Source organism: Bubalus bubalis, chromosome X (assembly GCF_019923935.1).
Source record: "Bubalus bubalis isolate 160015118507 breed Murrah chromosome X, NDDB_SH_1, whole genome shotgun sequence".
Lineage (NCBI taxonomy): Eukaryota > Metazoa > Chordata > Mammalia > Artiodactyla > Bovidae > Bubalus > Bubalus bubalis.
In genome coordinates this window covers 75,408,823-75,433,818 of record NC_059181.1, presented here as the reverse complement: position 1 = coordinate 75,433,818, position 24,996 = coordinate 75,408,823, and the positions used below count along the sequence as shown (strand labels likewise).

General features: G+C 36.9%; 1 protein-coding gene across 1 annotated transcript; it reads left to right on the top strand.

Annotated features, from left to right (window-relative positions):
- The first annotated feature begins 1,687 nt into the window (after positions 1-1,687).
- On the top strand, positions 1,688-24,039 carry SATL1 (spermidine/spermine N1-acetyl transferase like 1). Its single transcript, XM_006065027.3, has 6 exons — positions 1,688-2,143; positions 10,944-10,995; positions 21,237-21,317; positions 21,972-22,073; positions 22,668-22,708; positions 23,534-24,039. The coding sequence occupies exons 1-6, from the start codon at positions 1,688-1,690 to the stop codon at positions 23,702-23,704; spliced, it is 903 nt and encodes a 300-aa protein (XP_006065089.3). The 3' UTR covers positions 23,705-24,039.
- Positions 24,040-24,996: the final 957 nt, after the last annotated feature.

The window sequence follows — 24,996 nt, the reverse complement described above, 5'->3', positions numbered from 1 at the left end:
TTTTTTCCCCCTCCCATTACGTTGCCCTCTGAAATTTCAAAACACCCCACAGACCCGCCATTGAGAGGGTTTCCTGGTGTGTGGAAACTTTTCCTCTTTCATGACTCCCTCCTTGGGACAAGTCTCTGTCCTAACTCTTTTGTCTCTCTCTGTATCTTTTACATTTTGTCCTACCTCATTTTGAAGAGAATGGGCTGCCTTTCTGGGTGCCTGGTGTCCTCCACCAGTGTTCAGAAATTGTTTTGTGGAATGTCCTCAGCATTCAAATGATCTTTTGATGAATTTGTGGGGGAGAAGGTTATCTCCCCATCCTATTCCTCCGCCATCTTAAGACAACACCCCTGCTTTGATGATTAAATGAAGTAATGCATACATAGAGACCTATTAGCAAACTGTGAGACTTCACAGCTTCAACCAACATTTTCTGGTATTTTTTAAAAAATACAAGACACTCCATCTACAACAATATTAGCACCAGCACATAATCTATATTATTAAGGAAGTGGTCTGACAGATAAAAAGATAGGAAAAGGAATTCTATGAGGGGAGATGGCGTGAAAGAACAACATACCTGATCTCACAGATATGAGGGGTGGAGATAAGTATAGTGTGTATAACGGACAGGATAATATTATGGTAAAAATCCTGGAATTGGAATCAGATAGACCAGGGTCTGAATTCAGGCTCTTTGCCAACTGTTCAGATCTTGGTTAGGTTACCAAATCTTTTGAATAAATTTCCTTAGAATTGGGTATAATAGGGTTGCTGTGGATTGAATGTCAAAATGTAAAAAAAAAAAAAAAAATGTTCCCACTGAACCAAGGTCAGAAAATAACTCAAAAAGTAGTAGCCGCAGATATTCTTAATTATTTGTAAAGAAATATTTTCTTCATCAGGGACTTGAACACCTCTCTAGGAGAACTCTTTTAAATATTCTACTCTCTATGGTGTGGGGAAAAGATAATAAGTAAAAGTTAGAACAAAAATAGGAAGTCAATTATTTCAGGGCTGGAGAATGGGGAAAACAAAAAGGTTTAGGGCAAATATCTTTAAATTGGTTGGTTAAAACAGTGGGCACTGAGGATGAACGTCAAGCATATGCTCTGAGATTCCTTCTAGCTTTTTGTTTCAGCCCTGTCGCTCTTGGGAGGAGGAAATAAAGTGGTCAAGCAGGCCCTGCTTCACCCCTCCCTCACCACTTGGGGGAGCACGTACACATGTAAATAAGGGCATTGTGACTTCATTGCTGTGAGGCAGTGCAAGGTGGTGCGGCAGTAATAGTCTCCCAGGGTCATTTTCTTCTGCCCCTCACTTCCGGCCCATTGGCAGGGAAAGGCCAGATGACAACCTGAAACCCAGATAAGCATACAGCTGTGATAGCTGGTGGTGTCAACTCCAGCAAATCAGAGGCATTAATAATCTTCTTTAGATAGCACTCCTTTATTTTCCCATTCTCATCTTGATAGAGGGGTATCTCGAAGAACGAATCAAACTGAGGAAAAACAGAAACATCCTACAGCCTCCCACCACAGAAGTGTAGTTAAGGGCTCCTAGTACATCAAGGCACTCAGTCATTGGCCAACCAGTCCTCTGCCAACCCACAATCCATCAACTAGTCATAAGCCAACTAGCCCTCAGCCAACCAGACATGAGTCAACTGGGTATGAATCAATCAAGCCTACCAGACATGAACCAGCCAGGCCCAAGGTTACTTGGTATGAAGCAACTGGACGTGAACCAATCAAGCACAAGCTTAGCTGACACTAACCAACTGGGTCAACTAGGCATGAGGCAACCAGGCCTGTGCCAAATAAGCATGAGGCAATCTGGCACATGGCAAGAAGTCCTGAGCCAATCAGGCATGAAGCAAACAGGCATGAGCCAAGCAAATACAAGCCAATCAAGTACAAGTCAGCCAGGCCTGAGTCAACTGCAACCAGGCCTGAGCCAATCAATCATGAGTCAACTAGGCCCGAGCCAATCAGGCACAAGCCAAACATGCATGAGCCAACTAGGAATGAAGCAGCCAAGCTTGAGGCAACCAGGCAGGAGCCAATCAAGCATGAGGCAACCAAGTGTGACTTCTTTTAGAGTAAGACCTGCGGAGGCTCGAGACTGCCCAGAAATCCTGCGTCTAATTAAAGTAAGCTGCTTTCTCTTCATTCCATAGAGCTTCAAGGCATTAGCTTAAGGCTGAGGGTATGGAAGGCATATTCTTTCTGAATCCTGCTACTGCTGCTAAGTCGCTTCAGTCATGTCCGACTCTGTGCGACCGCATAGATGGCAGCCCACCAGGCTCCTCCGTCCATCGGATTCTCCAGGCAAGAACACTGGAGTGGGTTGCCATTTCCTCCTCCAATGCATGAAAGTGAAAAGTCAAAGTGAAGTTGCTCAGTCATGTCCGACTCCCAGCTCTGTTAATTATGACTCATATATATATAAATTAATGGAAGTTACTTAAGTTCTATAAGCTTCTGTTTTCACATCTAAAATCAAGATCATAGTACTATCTATTCACACGATTGTTGTAATGATTCAGAGTATAAAATGATTACATATTAATTGCTTGACTTATAGTAGGGGACTTAAAAAATCAAGGGGGAACCAATTCATAGATATTTCAGGGACCTAATGTGTTATCCCTCCTGGGAAAATTTAACTTTAAAAAAGGATCTTCAATAAAAGGAATGCTTAACTCACATGAATGACCTGTCAGTGATAGAATTTCAAGCTAATAATAGCTAAGATTTTAGGATAGGGTATCTTTGTTTGAAGACCACACCTACTTGTGGAATCTCATGATTAACTGTCCAGAAACAATATTTGTCCACAACAGTTTTTTTTATGTATAATTTAAGACTGTTGTTTGACTACTGAAGCCCATCCACAGATATCCTCCTAGGAGTCCAAGGAGCGGGGTTAAAATTTCTGATTTAAAAATTCATTTTAATTGTTTTCCTGGAAATCATCCCAGTGCAGTAAAAGGGACAAACAATTAGCCATAGCTACTGAGCTGGAGCTCTGTGGCACTCAAGGCAATCATTTATGTGACACACAACCTAAACAATTCCATATAAAAGCCCATATAAAAGCAGTTGGTTAGATGTTTTTAAAGGAATAAATATGTGGCTGGAACAAGGCACTCATAAAATATTTTTGTAATGGAACTGTTTCCATCTAATATATAATTTAAATTAGGCCAAGTTCCTGTTCCCTTGGGTCATAGAATGTGTTTTCATGGGCAAAATAAAATACCGGAAGTTTTCGAGTGAAATCTGTCTGTCAAAATGATGCTAGGCCTGGTTACAGATCTGTAAGAAGTGGGTTATCTATCCTTCCATGCCTTCCATTCTATTCTATCCCCCAGAGTTCCCACATAATTTATCTAATTGGCATTAATCCACATGAGTAGGTCATCAATCAAAATACTATGCCAAACATGGTAATTATTCTCAAACCATATTTTTCCAGGTAGAAAATAATTTTAAAGAGCTTTTTTAGCTTGGTATCTGACATTCAATTGGCAGTTAATAAAATTATTATTGAACAACAATGAATCTTTCTATCCAGAAAACTTACCTTCCTTATCTTTACAAACAGGGCCCATTGTTATCACCAAGGGAAAAACATATCACTAGATTCTCTGACTTTAGTGAACCTGTATCTCTGAGGTTCCTAACCACATTTACTTTTGAATTTGCCTCTTGTGCCTGAATAAACACTCTATGTTTCTTGGAAATAATTTTAATTAACATTCACTGTAGAAAATAATAGAAAAGATAAATTATTCTGCATCACAGACATGAATATGATTCATTTGCTTTTACATGATCTTCTCTAATACATATGTATCTGTTCATCCTAACTCCTATTCATTGCTAAGTTTGCAAGACATTCTCTTTGTAAATGAATTCATGAGAATTTGCCATCATAATAACTCATTCCTTAATTGAAAGTTTTGCAGGTTTTACTTACTGTTCTGCCAAGAGTCTTAAAACTCTTCCAAGCATCTTTTGTATGCATCTGTTTTATCCTATTAATCACCACACCACAGCATTTTTTGGCGATCTAGCCACTTTATGGCTAGGCAGCCATAACTTCCTGCTTATCAGACTTTTCATTTAAAACCTTTTTTATGGTGGTTCTCAAAATGTGGTTTTTGGATAATTGGTGATCCATAAGAAGGACTGTGTACTGCTAATATCTGATTTTTTGTTCATTATGTGAACATTGAGTATGTACTAGGGGAAGGCCATGTGCTAAGTACTATAAAGGATGTTGCTGCTTTTTAATCACTGTCATGTTCATCTCTTTTGTGATCCCATGGACTGTAGGCTCCTCTGTCCATGGGATTCTCTAGGCAAGAATACTGGAGTGGGTTGCAGTTTCCTTCTCCAGGTTATCTTACTAACGTAGGTATAAATCCTGTGTCTCCTGCACTGGCATGCACATTCTTTACCACTGAGCCACCTGGGAAGCTCCACTATAAAGGATATCAGATTATTAAAATATAGTTGCTGCCCTCAAAGAGTTTACAGTATCTTAGGGAAGGTGCTCAAAACAGCAGCCAAAATGCTCAAACTTCATTGGGCTCTGGTTGCACTGAGAATAAAATCAAAATTTCTTAGCAATGCTTTACATAATCTGGCCCTTGCTGTCTTCCTTATGTATTTTAAAGGCTTTTTCAATTATAAATTTAATGTGATTCCAGTCAAAATCTCCAAGAAGAATAAATGTGTGACCGTTTCTAGAAAAATTCCAAAAAGAACAGTGATGAGGGGAGGTGATTCCTACTAGAAACTCTAAAGCTGTCAGTAATTAAAATATTATGGTAATCTATAAGTATAGATGCAGAGATAGATCACTGGAACAGAATGGAGAGTCTAGAAGTTCTCTTAGGTATATATGCAAATATAGTACATAATAGGGTCTCCCTGGTGCCTTAGCAGTAAAGAATTTGCCTGACAATGCAGGAGATGTGGGCTTGATGCCTGTGTTGGGAAGAGTCCCTGGAGAAGGAAGTAAAAACCCACTTCAGTATTCTTGCCTGGGATCTCTGGGATAATGTTAAATGCCCCAACATTCGAATCATAGGAGTCCCAGAAAAAGAAGACAAAAAGAAAGACCATGAGAAAATACTTGAGGAGATAATAGTTGAAAACATCCCTAAAATGGGGAAGGACATAATCACCCAAGTCCAAGAAACCCAGAGAGTCCCAAACAGGATAAACCAAGGCAAAACACCCCAAGGTACATATTAATCAAATTAACAAAGATCAACAACAAAGAACAAATATTAAAAGCAGCAAGGGAATAAAACAACACACAAGGGGATTCCCATAAGGATAACAGCTGATCTTTCAATAGAAACTCTTCAGGCCAGGAGGGAATGGCAGGACATACTTAATGTGATGAAAGAATATAACCTACAGCCCAGATTGCTGTAACCAGCAAGGATCTCATTCAAATATGAAGGATAAACCAAATGCTTTACAGACAAGCAAAAGCTGAGAGAATTCAGCACCACCAAACCAGCTCTCCAACAAATGCTAAAGGATCTTCCCTAGACAGGAAACACAGAAAGAGTGTATAAACTTGAACCCAAAACAACAAAGTAAATGGCAACGGGATCATACTTATCAATAATTACCTTAAGTGTAAATGGGTTGAATGCCCCAACCAAAAGACAAAGACTGGCTAAATGGATACAAAAGCAAGACCCCTATATATCTTGTCTACAAGAGACCCATCTCGAAACAAGGGACACATACAGACTGAAAGTGAAGAGCTGGAAAAAGATATTTCACACAAATGAAGACCAAAAGAAAGCAGGAGTAGCAATACTCATATCAGATAAAATAGACTTTAAAATAAAGGCTGTGAAAAGAGACAAAGAAGGATAGTACATATTAATCAAAGGATCAATCCATGAATAAGATATAACAATTTTAAATATATATGCACCCAACATAGGAGCACCACAATATGTAAGACAAATGCTAACAAGTATGAAAGGGGAAATTAACAATAACACAATAATAGTGTGAGACTTCAATACCCCACTCACACCTATGGATAGATCAACTAAACAGAAAATTAACAAGGAAACACAAACTTTAAATGATACAAAGACCATTAGACCTAATTAATATCTATAGGACCTTTCACCCCAAAACAATGAATTTCACCTTTTCTTCAAGTGCACACGGAACCTTCTCCAGGATAGATCACATCCTTGGCCATAAATCTAGCCTTGGTAAATTCAAAAAATTTGAAATCAATCCAAGCATCCTTTCTGACCACAATGCAGTAAGATTAGATTTCAATTACAAGAGAAAAACTATTAAAAATTCCAACATATGGAGGCTGAACAACACGCTGCTGAATAACCAAAAAATCACAGAAGAAATTTTTTTTTAAATCAAAATATGCATAGAAATGAAGGAAAATGAAAACACAACCACCCAAAACGTGTGGGAAACTGTAAAAGCAGTGCTAAGGGGAAGGTTCATAGCAATACAGACATACCTCAAGAAACAATAAAAAAGTTAAATAAATAACCTAACTCTACACCTAAAGCAACTAGAAAAGGAAGAAATGAAGAACTCCAGGGTTAGTAGAAGGAAAGAAATCTTAAAAATTAGGGCAGAAATAAATGCAAAAGAAACAAAAGAGACCATAGCAAAAATCAACACAGCCAAAAGCTGGTTCTTTGAGAAGATAAATAAAGTTGATAAACTATTAGCCAGACTCATCAAGAAACAAAGGGAGAAAAATTAAATCAATAAAATTAGAAATGAAAATGGAGAGACCACAACAGAGAACACAGAAATACAAAGGATCATAAGAGACTACTATCAACAATTATATGCCAATAAAATGGACAACGTGGAAGAAATGGACAAATTCTTAGAAAAGTACAACTTTCCAAAACTGAACCAGGAAGAAATAGAAAATCTTAACAGACCCATCACAAGCAAAGAAATTGAAACTGTAATGCGAAATCTTCCAGCAAAGAAAAGCCCAGGACCAGACAGCTTCATAGCTGAATTCTACCAAAAATTGAGAGAAGAGCTAACACCTGTCCTACTCAAACTCTTCCAGAAAATTGCAGAGGACAGTAAACTTCCAAACTCATTTTATGAGGCCACCATCATCCTAATAGCAAAACCCGACAAAGATGCCACAAAAAAAGAAAACTACAGGCCAATATCACTGATGAACATAGATGCAAAAATCCTTAACAAAATTCTAGCAAACAGAATCCAACAACACATTAAAAAAATTGTACATCATGACCAAGTGGGCTTTATTCCAGGGATGCAAGGATTCTTCAATATCCACAAATCAATCAATGTAATACACCATATTAACAAATTGAAAAATAAAAACCACATGATTATCTCAATAGATGAAGAGAAAGCCTTTGACAAAATTCAACATCCATTTATGATAAAAAACCATCCAGAAAGCAGGAATAGAAGGAACTTACCTCAACATAATAAAAGCTATATATGACAAACCCACAGCAAACATTATCCTCAATGGTGAAAAATTGAAAGCATTTCCCCTAAAGTCAGGAACAAGACAAGGGTGCCCAATCTCACCACTACTATTCAACATAATTTTGGAAGTTTTGGCCACAGCAGTCAGAGCAAAAAAATAAATAAGAGGAATCCAAATTGGAAAAGAAGAGGTAAAACTCTCACTGTTTGCAGATGACATGATCCTCTACATAGAAAACCCTAAAGACTCCACCAGAAAATTACTAGAGCTAATCAGTGAATATAGTAAAGTTGCAGGGTATAAAATCAACACACAGAAATCTCTAATAATAAGAAAATAGAGAAATTAAGGAAACACTTCCATTCACCATTGCAATGAAAAAAATAAAATACTTAGGAATATATCTACTTAAATAAACAAAAGATCTATATATAGAAAACTATAAAACACTGGTGAAAGAAATCAAAGAGGATACTAATAGATGGAAAAATATACCATGTTCATTGATCGGAAGAATCAATATAGTGAAAATGAGTATAATACCCAAAGCAATCTATAGATTCAATGCAATCCCCATCAAGCTACCAATGGTATTTTCCAAAGAGCTAGAACAAATAATTTCACAATTTGTATGGAAATACAAAAAACCTCAAATAGCCAAAAGCAATCTTGAGAAAAAAGAATGGAACTGGAGGAATCAACCTGCCTGACTTCAGGCTCTACTACAAAGCCACAGTCATCAAGACAGTATGGTACTGGCACAAAGACAGAAATATAGATCAATGAAACAAAATAGAAAGCCCAGAGATAAACCCATGCACCTATGGACACCTTATCTTTGACAAAGAAGGCAAGAATATACAGTGGAGAAAAGACAATCTCTTTAACAAGTGGTGCTGGGAAAACTGGTCAACCACTTGTAAAAGAATGAAACTAGAACATTTTCTAACACCATACACAATAATAAACTCAATATGGATTAAAGATCTAAACCTAAGACCAGAAACTATAAAACTCCTAGAGAAAAACTTTGGCAAAACATTCTCTGACATAAATCACAACAGGATCCTCTATGACCCACCTCACAGAATACTGAAAATAAAAGCAAAAATAAACAAATGGCACCTAATTAAAATTAAAAGCTTCTGCACAACAAAGGAAATTATAAGCAAGGTGAAAAGACAGCCTTCAGAATGGGAGAAAATAATAGCAAATGAAGCAACTGACAAAGAATTAATCTCAAATATATAAAAACAACTCCTGCTGCTCAATTTCAGAAAAATAAACAACCCAATCAAAAAATGGGCCAAAGAACTAAATAGACATTTCTCCAAGGAAGACATACAGATGGCTAACAAACACATGAAAAGATGCTCAACATCACTCATTATCAGAGAAATGCAAATCAAAACCACAATGAGGTACCATTTCACGCCAGTCAGAATGGCTGCTATCCAAAAGTCGACAAGCAGTAAATGCTGGAGAGGGTGTGGAGAAAAGGGAACCCTCTTACCCTGTTGGTGGGAATGCAAACTAGTACAGACACTATGGAGAACAGTGTGGAGATTCTGGAAAATCTGGAAATAGAACTGCCATATGACACAGCAATCCCACTGCTGGACATACACACCGAGGAATACAGAATTGAAAGAGACACGAGTACCCCAATGTTCATTGCAGCACTGTTTATAATAGCCAGGACATGGAAGCAACCTAGATGTCCATCAGCAGATGAATGGATAAGAAAGCAGTGGTACATATACACAATGGAGTATTACTCAGCCATTAAAAAAAATACATTTGAATCAGTTCTAATGAGGTGGATGAAACTGGAGCCTATTATACAGAGTGAAGTATGCCAGAAAGAAAAACACCAATACAGTATACTAATGCATATATATGGAATTTAGAAAGATGGTAATGATAACTCTGTATGCAAGACAGCAAAGGAGACACAGATGTATAGAACAGTCTTTTGGACTCTGTGGGGGAGGGCAAGGGTGGGATGATTTGGAGAATGGCATTGAAACATGTATATTATCATATGTGAAACGAATCACCAGTCCAGGTTCAATGCATGATATAGGATGCTCGGTGCTGGTGCACTGGGATGACCCAGAGGGATAGTATGGGGAGGGAGGTGGGAAGGGAGTTCAGGATGCGGAAAACATGTACACCCGTGGTGGATTCATGTCAATGTATGGCAAAACCAATAAAATATTTTAAGGTAATTAGCTTCTAATTAAAATAAATAAATTTATGTTTAAAAAGTTTAAATAAACAATTTTGTGATAATTGGGGAAAAAAGACAAGTGTGAAATTCCACCTTCTTACACACAGATGAAACCAAATTAATCAATTATTAATATATAGAACTTAAAACAGTTTGGTGGTTCCTAGAGGTGGGAGGTGGGGGTTGGGGAGATGGCTGAAGGTAGTTAAAGGGTAAAGACTTCCAGGTATAGGATAAATAAGCTCTGGGAATGTCATGTACAGTGGCTATAGTTATCAAAGAAGCCCATAGATAACAAAACTGTAGTGCATATTTGAAAGTTATTAAGAGAGTAGATCTTAAAAGTTCTCATCACAAGAGATAAATATTAACTATATGACATCACTAATGTTAACTAAACTTATTGTGGTAATCATTTCACAATGTATACATACATCAAATCATTATGTTGTGCACCTTGGACTAATACAATGTTATATGTTAATTATATCTCAAAAAAGAAAACTGGAAAAAAAATTAAGAAAGAAACAAAAGTCACTATTTTTATAATTCCAAAATGGTGATTGCCTTTCCAAACAAGATCAAAACTGTGAAAAATTAATTTGAAGGTGTAGAAAAAATGATATTAAAAAGCCCAATAAATTCTAAAGTTAAATCGGAAAGAACACCTAATAAGCAAATACGACAGACTTCTCTGTAAAGTCTGTGAACTTTATAATACATAGACTTTGTTATATCTACCTCAAATGCTCAGAGAACCTTTAGGCTTTACTTCCTGATTTCATTGTATTCAAAGCTAGTTACCTAGATAGTTACCTAGTTACCTAGATAGACCTTCATAGGAGTGATGTATTGACATAGTTAATCTCTCTGTATATTTATTATCTTGTTGCATATGTTATTTTGAATTTTAAGTTTCTAGATGACTGGAGTTAAATCTGACTCACTTTTAATACTATCCACAACATCATAAGTTAATAAATGCTCAATAAAAACTTCATGATTATCATCTTAATAATTTGTTACTAGGAATCCCCTGGTAGTCTGCTGGTTAGGACTTGGTGCTTTTACTGCCATGACATGGATTGAATCCCTGTTTGGGGAACTCAAAGATCCTGCAAGGTGTGCAGAATGCCCTTTTTTTTTTCTTAATTAAATAATTTGTTACTAAACCATAAACTGAAAGTTTTCTCTACTTTGACAGGAATTGGCTGCCTGTGAAAACATGCTAGATGCAGTGAAGTTGACATCAAAGGGTAAGATGTTTCATGGTATTTTCAGAGCTAGAAAAAGAAACATGGCATAATGTATGCACAAAGCATTACTTGTACCTAGATATGTGAATGCTGCTGTCCTTTGTGCACAAAGAAACTGTCATTAATAGTATCTAGATGTACGGGGCAAAAACTCATATGAAATAATATTAATAGTTTTGCCAGTGCAGCAGTATATTATATTTTCCCCATTTTTAAATTATGAAATTGATAGTTAAGTCATCTTTACAGCAGCAATGGACTTCAACTTTCAATATATAAAATGAGAAGTGTAGTTGATCAAAGACAGAATAATTTAATGCCCAATATGTTAAAAGCAACATGACAGGATGAAATGGATAAAAACAAAATGACTTAAAACTATTTTCAAGGAATTGCTACATTTGATAGCCAGCGATATTAATAGGCTCAGTTCAATTCAGTTCAGTCGCTGAGTCGTGTCCGACTCTTTGCAACGCCATGAATCGCAGCACACCAGGCCTCCCTGTCCATCACCAACTCCCAGAGTTCACTCAGACTCATGTCCATCGAGTCAGTGATGCCATCCAGCCATCTCATCCTCTGTTGTCCCCTTCTCCTCCTGCCCTCAATCCTTCCCAGCATTAGAGTCTATTCCAATGAGTCAACTCTTCGCATGAGGTGGCCAAAGTATTGGAGATTTAACCTCAGCATCAGTCCTTCCAATGAACACCCAGGACTGATCTCCTTTAGAATGGACTGGTTGGATCTCGTTGCATTCCAAGGGACTCTCAAGAGTCCTCTCCAACACCACAGTTCAAAAGCATCAATTCTTCGGCGCTCAGCTTTCTTCACAGTCCAACTTTCACATCCATACATGACCACAGGAAAAACCATAACCTTGACTAGACGGACCTTTGTTGGCAAAGTAACATCCCTGCTTTTCAATATGCTGTCTAGGTTGGTCATAACTTTTCTTCCAAGGAGTAAACGTCTTTTAAATTTATGGCTGCAGTCACCATCTGCAGTGATTTTGGAGCCCAAAAAAATAAAGTCTGACACTGTTTCCACTGTTTACTCATCTATTTGCCATGAAGTGATTGGACCAGATGGCATGATCTTCGTTTTCTGAATGTTGAGCTTTAAGTCAACTTTTTCACTCTCCTCTTTCACCTTCATCAAGAGGCTTTTTAGTTCCTCTTCACTTTCTGTGATAAGGGTGGTGTCATCTGCATATCTGTGGTTATTTATATTCCCCTGGCAATCTTGATTCCAGCTTGTGCTTCTTCCAGCCCAGCGTTTCTCATGATATACTCTGCATAGAAGTTAAATAAGCAGGGTGACAATATACAGCCTTGACATACTCCTTTTCCTATTTGGAACCAGTCTGGTGTTCCATGTCCAGTTCTAACTGTTGCTTCCTGACCTGCATACAGGTTTCTCAAGAGGCAGGTCAGGTGGTCTGGTATTCCCATCTCTTTCAGAATTTTCCACAGTTTATTGGGATCCACTCAGTCAAAGGCTTTGGCATAGTCAATAAAGCAGAAATAGATGTTTTTCTGGAACTCTCTTGCTTTTTCCATGATCCAGCGGATGTTGGCAATTTGATCTCTGGTTCCTCTGCCTTTTCTAAAACCAGCTTGAACATCTGGAAGTTCACGGTTCACATATTCCTGAAGCTTGGCTTGGATAATTTTGAGCATTACTTTACTAGCATGTGAGATGAGTGCAATTGTGCAGTAGTTTGAGCATTCTTTGGCATTGTCTTTCTTTGGGATTGGAATGAAAACTGACCTTTTCCAGTCCTGTGGCCACTGCTGAGTTTTCCAAATTTGCTGGCATATTGAGTGCAGCACTTTCACAGCATCATCTTTCAGGGTTTGAAATAGCTCAACTGGAATTCCATCACCTCCACTAGCTTTGTTTGTAGTGATACTTTCTAAGGCCCAATTGACTTCACATTCCAGCATGTCTGGCTCTAGGTCAGTGATCACACCATCGTGATTATCTTGGTCGTGAATATCTTTTTTGTTGGCTAGTTTAATTCAATTGCTCAGTTGTGTTCGACTCTTTGTGACCCCATGGACTGCAGAATGCCAGGTTTGCCTATCCATCACCAACTCCTGGAGCTTGCTCAAACTCACATCCATCGAGACAGTGGTCCCATTCAAACATCTTAACCTCTGTCATCCCCTTCCCCTCCTGCCTTCAGTCTTTCCCAGCATCAGGTTCCTCGGATCAGGTGGCCAAAGTATTGGAGTTTCGGCTTCAGCATCAGTCCTCTCAATGAATATTCAGGGCTGATTTCCTTTAGGATTAACTGGTTTGATTTCCTTGCAGTCCAAGGGACTCTCAAGAGTCTTTTCCAACACCACATTTCAGAAGCATCAATTCTTCTGTGCTCATCTTTCTTTATAGTCCAACTCTCACATCCATACATGACAACTGGAAAAACCATAGTTTTGACAAGATGGACCTTTGTTGGCAAAGTAATGTCTCTGCTTTTTAATATGCTATCTAGGTCGGTCATAGCTTTTCTTCCAAGGAGCAAGCTTCTTTTAATTTCATGGCTGCAATCACCATCTGCATTGATTTTTCGGAACCCAAGAAATTTAAGCCTATCACTGTTTCCATTGTTTCCCCATCTATTTGCCATGAAATGGTGGGGCCAGATGCCATGATCTTCATTTTTTGAATGTTGAGTTTTAAGCCAACATTTTCACTCTCCTCTTTCACTTTCATCAAGAGGCTCTTTAGTTCCTCTTTGATTTCTGCCATTAGGGTGGTGTCATCCGCATATCTGAGATTATTGATATTTTTCCCGGTAATCTTGATTCCAGCTTGTGCTTCATCCAGCTTGGCATTTTGCATGGTGTACTTTGCTTATTAGTTAACTAAGCAGGCTGACAATATATAGCCTTGAAGTCCTCCTTTCCCCTTTTAAAACCAGTCTGATGTTCCATGTCCAGTTCTAACTGTTGCTTCTTGACCTGCATACAGATTTCTCAGAAGGCAGGAAAGGTGGTCTGGTATTCCAGTCCCTTGGAGATTTTCTCACAGTTTTTTGTGATCCACACAGTCAAATGCTTTATTGTAGCCAATAAAGAAGTAGATGTTTTTCTGGAATTCTCTTGCTTCTTCTATGATTCAGTGGATGTTGGTGATTTGATCTCTGGTTCCTCTGCCTTTTCTAAATCCAGCTTGAACATCTGAAATTTCACAGTTTACATACTGTTAAAGCCTGGCTTGGAGAATTTTGAGCATTACTTTGCTAGTGTGTGAAATGAGTGAAATTGTGCAGTAGTTGGAACATTCTTTGGCATTGACTTTGTTTGGGATTGGAAGGTAAACTGACCTTTTCCAGTCCTGTGGCCACTGCTGAGTTTTCCAAATTTGCTAGCATATTAAGTGAATCACTTTCACAGCATCATCTTTTAGCATTTGAATAGCTCAATTGGAATTCCATCACCTCCACTAGCTTTGTTTGTAGTGATGCTTCCTAAGGCCCACTTGACTTCACATTCCAGGATATCTGGCTCTAGTTGAGTGATCACAGCATCATTATTATCTGGGTCATGGAGATCTTTTTTTGTATAGGTCTTCTGTGTATTCTTGCCACCTCTTCTTAATATCTTCTGTTTCTGTTAGGTCCATACCATTTATGTCATTTATTATGCCCATCTTTGCATGAAATGTTCCCTTGGTATCTCTAATTTTCTTGAAGAGATCTCTAGTCTTTTCCATTCTATTGTTTTCCTCTATTTCTTTGCATTGATCACTGAGGAAGACTTTCTTATCTCTCCTTGCTATTCTTTGGAATTCTGCATCTTTCTTTTTCTCCTTTGCCTTTAGCTTCTCTTCTTTTCACAGCTATTTGTAAGGCTTTCTCAGACAACCATTTTGCTTTTTTTGCATTTCTTTCTCTTGGTCTTGATCCCTGCCTCCTGTACAATGTCACAAACCTCCGTCCATAGTTCTTCAGACTCTATCTATCAGATCTAATCCCTTGAATCTATTTGTCACTTTCAGTGCATAATCGTTAAGGAATTTCATTTAGGTCATACCTGACTGGTCTAGTGGTTTTACCTACTTTCTTCAATTTAAGTTTGAATTTGTAATAAAGAGTTCATGATCTGAGCCCCAGTCAGCTCCTGGTCTTGTTTTTTCTGACTGTATAGAGCTTCTCCATTTTTGGCTGCAAAGAACATAATCAGTCTGATTTCAGTGTTGACCATCTGGTGATGTCCATGTGTTGCATTGTCTCCCATGTTGTTGGAAGATGATGTTTGCTATGACTAGTGTGTTCTCTTGGCAAAACTCTATTAGCCTTTGCTCCACATCATTTCATACTCCAAGGCTAAATTTGCCTGTTACTCCAGGTATCTCTTGACACCCTACTTTTGCATTCCAGTCCCCTATGATAAAAATGACATCTTTTTTGGGTGTTAGTTCTAGAATGTCTTGTAGGTCTTCATAGAATCTACAAGATGATGAATTAGAACATTTTATGCAGGGAATGAGAGAAGAAATGAAATGATTAAAGTGTACAGTCCCTGACTTACATATAGTATGACTTAAGGATTTTTGGACTTTATAAATGGTTGAAAAGCAGTACACATTCAATAGAAACTGTACCTCATATTTTGAAGTTTCTCCTTTACCTGGGCTAGCTATATGGATAAAATGCTTTCTTATGATGCTAGGCAGAAGCAGTGAGCTGCAGCTCCTTGTCAGTGTTGTGATCATGAGGGTAAATAACTGATATATTTACAACCATTCTGTACTCGTACAGCCATTCTGTTTTCACTCAATATTCAATAAATTACACGAGATACTCAATACTAAAGTATTCTAAAATAGGCTTTGTGTTAGATAATTTTGCCCCACTCTAGGTTAGTGTAAGGGCTTCTTCTGTGGCATTAGTGGTAAAGAACCTGCCTGGCAATGCAGGAAATAATAAGATATGGGTTCAATCCCTGGGTCAGGAAGATCCCCTGGAGAAGGATATGGCAACCCACTTCAGTATTGTTGCCTGGAGAATCCCATGGACAGAGGAGCCTAGCAGGCTTCAGTCCATAGGGTCACAAAGAGTCGGACCCAACTGAAACGACTTAGCATGCAGGCTAATCTAACTGCTCTCAGCAGGTTTAAGGTAGTGAAGTGAAAGTCATTCAATCGTGTCTGACTCTTTGTGACCCCATGGACTATAAAATCCATGGTATTCTCCAGGCCAGAATACTGGAGTGGGTAGCTGTTCCCTTCTCCAAGTGATCTTCCCAACCCAGGAATCAAACCCAGGTCTCCCGCATTGCAGGCAGATTCTTTATCAGCTGAGCCACAAGGGAAGCCCAAGAATACTGGAGTGGGTAACCTATCCCTTTTCCAGTGGATCTTCCCGACCCAGGAATCGAAGCCGGGTCTGCTGCATTGCAGGCAGACTCTTTACCAGCTGAGATACCAGGGAAGCCCCAGGTTTAAGGTAGGTTTAGGTTTAGGCTAAACTATGATGCTCAATAGTTTGAGTATATTAAATGCATTTTTGATTTTTGACATTTTCCACTTATGATTGGTTTATCAGGATGTAACCCTATCTTAGGTCAAGTGAAGTCTTGACCTAGATAAAATTACACACTTGGAATTCCAAATGCATTTGAGCATCAGCTTCATCACTCCTGTGAAAGAGGATGTTAGAATATTTATTGAGATGACAGTGAATCTTCAGATCACTTTGGATAATATTGACATCTTAACAATGTTAATTTAAATCTTGTCTATGAACACAGGAAAACTTTTAATTTTTTTAGGTCTTTAATTTCTTTCAGCAATGTTTTATAGTTTTTTTGTATGTATTTCACCTCCTTGGGTAGATTTATTTCTAGGTATTTAGTTATTTTTTAGGGGTGGTTGTAAATGGAATTGCTTTTTAAATTGACTTTTTGGTTTGTTCTTTGCTGGTGTATAGCAATACAACTGATTTTTGTTTGTTGATCTTGTAGCCAGCAACTTTGCTGAATTTGTGTTAATAGCTTTCCTTTGGATTCTTTGGGATGGTCTATAAGTAGGCTTATGTCATCAGAAGATAAGGGCTTCCCAGGTGGTGTTAGTGATAAAGAACTTGCCGGCCAATGCAGGAAACGTGAGATAATCCCTTGGAAAAAGGCGTGGCAAACCACTCTACTATTCTTGCCTGGATAGAGATCGTTTTACCTCTTCCTTTCTAATTGGGATGGCTTTTATTTCTTTTTCTTGTATAATATCTCTAGCTATAACTTCCAGTGCAATGTTGAATAGCAATGTTGAGACTGGGCATCCTGTCAGTTGCCTTTTCTGTAACATTTGAGATGGTCCTATGCTCTTTTTCCCCCTTTGTTCTGTTAACACGATTGATTTCTTTATATTGAACCATCCTTTCATTCCTAGGATGAATCACACTTGGTCATAGTGAATGATCCTATTAATATGCTGTTGGGTTCAATTTGCTATTAATATTTTGTTGAGTACTTTTGCATCTGTATTAATAAGGGATATTGGTCTTTAATTTTCTTGTGATATCTTTCTCTGTATTTGGTATCAGAATAATGTTGACTTCATAAAATGAGTTAGAAAAAGTTCCCTCCTCTTCAATTTTTGGGGAAGAGTTTGAGAAGGATTGGTGTTAATTCTTTAAATGTTTGGTAGAATTCCCCAGTGAAACCATCTGGTGGTCCCTGACTTTTCTTTGTTGGGATATTTATTATTATTATTATTATTGATTTGAATTCTTGTTATAGTGCTGTTTAGATTTTATTTCTTCTTGAATTCATAAGTTTCAAGGAATCTGTTCATTTCTTTTTGGCTATCTAATTTGTTGGTGTACAATTCACAGTACTTATAATCCTTTTTATCTCTGTAAGGTCAGTGGATTTTAATTACCTGCCATATTTTTTTTTTCCTCTTTTTCAGTCTATCTATAAATCTGTTGACCTTTTCAAATAACCAATTTTTGGTTCCATTGACTTTCTTATTGCATTTCTATCTTATATTTAGCTTAATCTCCTTTCTAATCTTTATTGCCTTCTTTCTGCTAGTTCTGGTTCCTAAGGTGTTAGATTAAGTTATTACTTGAAGCCTTTCTTTTCTTTTTTTTTTTTTTTTTTAATGTTGGCATTTCCAACTATAAGTTCCCCTCTGAGCACTTCTTTCACTGAATCTCATAAGTTTTATATGTTGTGTTTTCCTTCTCATTCATTTCTTTTTTCTGATTTTTCTTTTTACTTCTACTTTGAGCCATTAGTTGTTTGAGTGTATTGTTTAATTTCCACATATTTGTGAATTTCCTGGTTTCCTTCTGTTGATTTCTAGTTTCAATCTATTGTGATTGGAAAAGATACTCTGTATGGTTTTGATCTTTCAAAATGTATTAACACTTGATTTTTGGCCTAACATGTGGTCTATCCTAGAGAAAGTTCAATAAAAATGTGTATATGTTTTTGGGTCGGGTGTAATACTTCTGTTAGGGGTCCAGTTGTTCTATAGTTTTGTTCATATAATCTATCAATATTAATGTATTTATCATTGTTCTGGTTGTTCAGTATATTATTGAAATTGATGTCATGAAGTTCCCTACTATTATTTTAGAGCAGTCTCTATCTTCAATTCTGTCAATATTTGCTTCATATATTTCAGAGCTCTGATATTTAGTGCATAAATGTTTATAAATGTTATATCTTCTTGCTGAATTGAACTTTCTATCATTATTTAATATCCTTCTCTCCTGTAACATTTTTCTACTTAAAGTCTATTTTGTGTTATATTAGTACAGCCATTCCAGCTTTTTTTGGGTTACTATTTGCATTAAATGTCTTTTTCCTTCATTTCACTATCAACCTTCTAGTGTTTATTAAAACTGTTTTTCTTTTAAAAATATTTTAATTGGTGGATAATTACTTTACAATATTGTGATGGCTTATGCCATATATCAACATGAATCAGCCATAGGCATATATGTGACCCCTCCCTCTTGAATCTCTCTCCCTCCTCCCTCCCCACCCCATCCCTCCAGGTTATCACAGAGCACCAGCTTTGGGTTACCTGCATAGAGCCTATTATACAGAGTGAAGTAAGTCAGAAAGACAAATGTTGCATATTAAAGCATATATATAGAATCTAGAAATTTATTTTTAATTGGAGGATAATTGCTTTACAATGTTGTGTTGATTTCTGCCATACAAAAACAGCAATCAATACTGTATATTCTTGTTTTTGTTTTTTGTTTTTTGGTTTTTTTTTAATCTAGAGTCTAGAAACCATAAGGGTTTCCCTAGTGGCCCAGTTGGTAAAGAGTCTGCCTGCATTGTGGGAGAGTTGGGTTCGATCCCTGGCTCGGGAACATCCCCTGGAGAAGGAAATGGCAACCCACTCCAGTATTCTTGTCTGGATAATTCCATGGACAGAGAAGCCTGATGGGCTACAGTCCATGGGGTCACAAAGAGCTAGACTTGACCTTTTTAATAGTCTCTTATAGATAGCATATAGGTGGATCGTGCTTTTTTTTTTTTTAAATCCATTCTGCTAATCTCTGTATTTTGATTAGGGCATTTAATCCACTTATATTTAAAGTAATTACTGACAAGGGGGGACTTCTGACATTTTCCCATTTGTTTTCTATATAGTTTTTGGTCCTTCATTTCCACATTTCTACCTTCTTTTTATTTTTGCAGTAAAATGTTTTGATTCTCTTCTCATTTCCTTAGGTGTATATTCTATAGATATTTTCTTTGATGTTATCACAGGGATTATATTTATTAGGTTGGCCAGAAATATTTGTTCAGGCTTTATGGAAAAACCCAAATGACCTTTTGGCCAACTCAATAACATCTAAAAGTTGTAATAGTAAAATTTGTATTTATATTAGCTTAATGTCAATAGTGTGCAAAAGCTCTTCCCTTATATATCTCCATTCCCCCTTTTTAAGTTATTGATGTCATAGATTACATCTTCATACATTGTGTGCCCAAGAACAAACATTAATGACTAATTTTATGCACTTGTCTTTTAAAGCATGTAGAAAATAAAAAGTAGAACTATAAATAAGTTTGAGGTAACACTAATTTTTTATAATTGCCCATATGTTTACCTTTAACTAGGCACCATTATCTTTATTTCTTCATATGGCTTTGAGTTATTACCTATTTTCCTTCCATTTCAACCTGAAGGACTCCTGAAAGACTCCATTTCGTGCAGGGCAGGCCTAGTGATAATGATTTCCTCAGCTTCTTCTTCTTCTTTTTTTTTTTTTTTAGTTTGGTGGAGAACTGGGGATATCTTAATTTCTCCCTCATTTTTGAAGGATTTTTTGGTGGATATAGAATTCTTAGTTAAGTTTCTGCACTCTTCCTCTCCTCCCCTGCTGCCAAGATTTCTGATGAGAAATCAGATGATAATCCTATTGAGGATCCATTGTATGTGACAAGCTATTTATGTCTTGCTGCTTTCAAGATTTTCTCTTTAATTATGTGTTTTGGTATTGATCTTTTGGGGCTTATACTACTTGGAGTTCGTTGAACTTGAATTTATAAAATGATGTATTGCATCCAATTTGGGAAGTTTCCAGTCATTATTCAAATATTCTTTTTTCCTTACTTTCTCTCTTCTCCTTCTGAGAGTCCCATAATACATATGTTGGTGTGCTTGATGGTGTTCCACAGATACCTTAGGCTTTTTACTTTTCTTCATCTTTTTTTTTTTTTCCCTCAGACTTGATAATTTAAATTATCCTATCTTTAAGTTCACTGATTCTTTTTTTCAGCTTGCTTAGAAATTTGGATTTTGAACCCCTGCAGTGCACTTTTATTATACTTTTCAGCTTCAGAATTTTTTGGTGGGGATTATTTTTTATAATTTCTATTTCTTTACTGATATTTATACTTTGTTTATACATCTTTTTCCTTTGTGCATGTCTCCCTTTAGCTCTTTGAGTACATTTAAGACAGTTGTTTAAAAGTGTTTGTTGATGATCGAGTGGGTGGGGGTAGTTGGAAGCCACCACTAGGCTGATGGCTGAATTTCACCAAAATTAACTGCAATTTATCAGTCAAGCTGTCCTCTGGAAGCTGCAAGTACAGGTATTAAAATAAACTCTAGTTCCAAAATATTCACTTTAGGCAGTTTATGCCTGTACAATTGTTGTACACGTGAAGAAAGGAATTCTGGGACTGCCAACTCCACTATCTTCCTTCTCTTTACTCTAAACTTTCTAATATATTTTATGTGAATCAATATTTCAGATTTACTCAGGGACGGCTTTGGGGACAATCCCCTTTTCTACTGTCTGATTGCAGAAGTACAGAATCATCCAAAACTATCAGGTAAAATAAACTTCCATTTTTCAATTTAATCAAGAGTATATTTTCTCTACCCTGAAAACAAAGTACAGTTTGATAGCATACAGTTACTCTTAAGCCAAGGAGATGAGTGTAAGTACATAAACTAAGTCTTGCTTTCTGAAAGAGAAAATGTGTGGTATGTATTCATGTTGGACTTCCCAGGTGGCACTAGTGGTAAAGAACCAGCCTGCCAATGCACAAGACATGAGAAACAGGTTCAATCCCTGGGTCAGGAAGATCCCCTGGAGAAGGATATGGCAACCTACTCCAGTATTCTTGCCTGGAGAATCCCATGGGCAGAGGAGCCTGGTGGCCTACAGTCCATGGGGTCACAAAGAGTCAGACAAAACTGAAGTGACTTAGTATACAGCAGACATGAATTTATGTTTGTATATGCATAGAAAAAAATTAGCAAGAATATACTCCACACTGTTAAAAGATGGGTTTGCTCTTAAATGTATTATAAGGACTTAAACCTTCTTTATTACACATTTCTGTATTGTTTAAAATTTTGTCCAGCAAGCTTTTTATTACTTTAATAGATAAAAATAAACACAAACATATTCCATTTTGGAGGAAAGAACATTGTAAGATTCAATGATTAACTTCTTTATATCCTCTCTTTCCTCTTCCTAGGTAAAGTGACTGTTGGATTTGCCATGTACTACTTTACTTACGACCCCTGGATTGGCAAGTTACTTTACCTAGAGGACTTTTATGTCATACAAGCTTACCGAGGTCAGGTAACACATAGCATTACTTATATTTTAAAAATTAAAATGGTATATTTAAAGGAGCTTTAGTATAAATATGCTGTTTAAGTTAGTTTATGTAAATACTTTCTATTTCATGAGACTGATTACTATCCTAGTTATCCTAGCATATGGTATGGTGAAGACTCAATCACAGATTAGAAAAGATTTATTAGTTCCCATCAAGGCTTGAATAAGCCAAGTTATCATAGCTATATTTTTATCTTTTTTTTTTGTTTTCTTTTTTTAAAGCTATTTTTTTTAATCTCTAAAACATGCTTTTACATTTTGTGTTGATTTGTCTAAAATGAATAAGAAATATATTCCGTGATAAGATGATAGTGACAAGGACTCATTTCCTCTTCACTGATCTTTAAAATAAATCCAAAGTCTTTCCCATTACCTTTGGAACCACATTCCATTTCGGAAAAAGAGATATGGAAAGCATTCCTGAGATGAATTTCAACACAAGCTATTATGAATATGTAACAACCAGATAACAGGCTTTAAACTAAAGCAAACAAATTGTTAAGTGGAATTTTTCAATATTTTTTTTCGTTTTGTATTATCTATTGAAAAGGTCTAGGTATTGGAGCTGAAATGCTGAAGAGGCTAAGTCAGGTATGCATTACAGTTACTATTGTTATTCTATATGTTATCCTTTTCTTCATCAAATGTTATTATTTAACATTGCATAGATACTTTATCTTAACATCGGAACATAATCTCAAAATATACTTAATTTTTTTCCAATTAAACAGGTTTTCAAATTAGGTCTTATTTGACATGTTTAAAAGCTGATATAATCCACAACCACATTATATACCCTTTTGCTACAAAGCAGAAGCAAGCAAAAGGGAGATTAGAAGGCAATTTACCCATAAAATGTGTCTATAGTATGAATATGCTGCTGCTGCTGCGTCGCTTCAGTCGTGTCTGACTCTGTGCGACCCCATAGATGGCAGTCCACCAGGCTCCCCCATCCCTGGGATTCTCCAGGCAAGAACACTGGAATGGGTTTGCATTTCCTTCTCCAATGCATGAAAGTGAAAAGTAAAAGTGAAGTCACCAGTCATGTCCGACTCTTAGCGATCCCATGGACTGCAGCTTACCAGTCTGTCCAGGCAAGAGTACGGGAGTGGGTTGCCATATCTTTGCCACAGTATAAAAAGATTCTTTTGCATTTCGGAAATACATATAAGTTAACTTTTTCTGAAAAAAAGCTGAATTTATTTTGGATTTCTAAAGAAAGGGTTTTAAAACTCAACAGTACGTTTTTTCTTTTTACAGATTTAGAGAACTCCAAGAGATAACTATTGCATTATTATTTGGAAGTATTTTACACACACACACAGTGCCTTGCATATAGTAGATTTTCCATAAAATAAATGTGATAATGAAGATTATACATTCAAATAAAAGTAATGTCTGTTTGTTTTTAAACAGATAGCCATCAGAAGCCAGTGTAACTGCATGCACTTTCTTGTCGTCATTTGGAACCAGGCTTCTATCGACTACTACACTCGTCGAGGGGCTTTAGACCTTTCTTCCGAGGAGGGCTGGCATCTGTTCAGGTTTAACAGAGAAGAACTCATGGACATGGCAGGGGAAGAGTGAAAGGTGACTTATCACTTGTCCCAATATAGGCTTCAACATCTGAATGTCGCCTATATCCAACAGCAGTTTAACTGTCGTATAATACAGCAAGTGAACAAACTCTGGCTTCAGCAGATCTTTGAAACAGATTTTGTAGATACAACTTGCCATTATCCGAATTAACATACTAATGGTTAGTAGCAGAGCTGATAACCCAAAAGAGAAGATAATTCAAAAATAACTTATACTTGGCTTTAGGATATTTATTTTCCTACTTACTGTATCCTATGAAATTTCAAATGCTTATATTTTCATATTGTAACACATCTGAAATTTGGATAAATATTATGATCAACTGGCAACACTTTTCCCTTTGAGGTCTTGGATTTGATGAAATACTGTACATTTGGTCACAAACAGATCTGAGGTAAAAAAAAAAAAAGTATAAAATGCTAAAGCTAAATTATAAAAAGCTTACCTATGAATAACTAGTAAATGAACTGCTTCCCCAACTTGAGCAGATCAAGGACCACTGCCTTGACTTCATCTTGGAACTACATTACATCTCTGTCTTTATCTTGGAACTAAATTCTATTTCTGAGAAACCAACTTTTGTTGTAACTATCTTAGGGAAGGTATTACATAGTACACTGTATCTGTGTATGTTTCTATCCTTTCTAGTAGGATATAAGCCTTTTGATAGAATTATAATTATTTTTTCACCCTATATTACAACCACCATGTGAGTTCCTACTACATACCAGGTATTATGGGTATAAAAGCTATGAAGTGAAAGTGAAAGTCGCTCAGTTGTGTCCACCTCTTTGCGACCTTATGGACTATAGCCCATCAGGCTCCTCTGTGGAATTCTTCAGGCAAGAATACCAGAGTGGGCAAGTTGCCATGAGCTTCTCCAGGGGATCTTCCCAACCCAGGGATCGAACCCAGGTCTCCTGCATTGCAGGCCAATCCTTTACCATTTAAGCTTACCTGGGAAGCCCATTTAAAAAGCTATACAAAGATGATTCAGTTATACCACAAAGAGCCTTGTAAATTAAAAAAAAAAATACTAATCTAGTTTTAGTTTTTATTTATTTATTTATTTTAATTAGAGGCTAATTACTTTACAATATTGTATTGGTTTTGCCATACATCAACGGGTATACACGTGTTCCCAATCCTGAACACCCCTCCCACCTCCCTCTGGGTCATCCCAGTGCACCAGCCTCAAGCATCCTGTATATACTGCATCAAATCTGGACTGGTGATTCGTTTCTTATATGATATTATATATGTTTTAATGCCATTCTGCC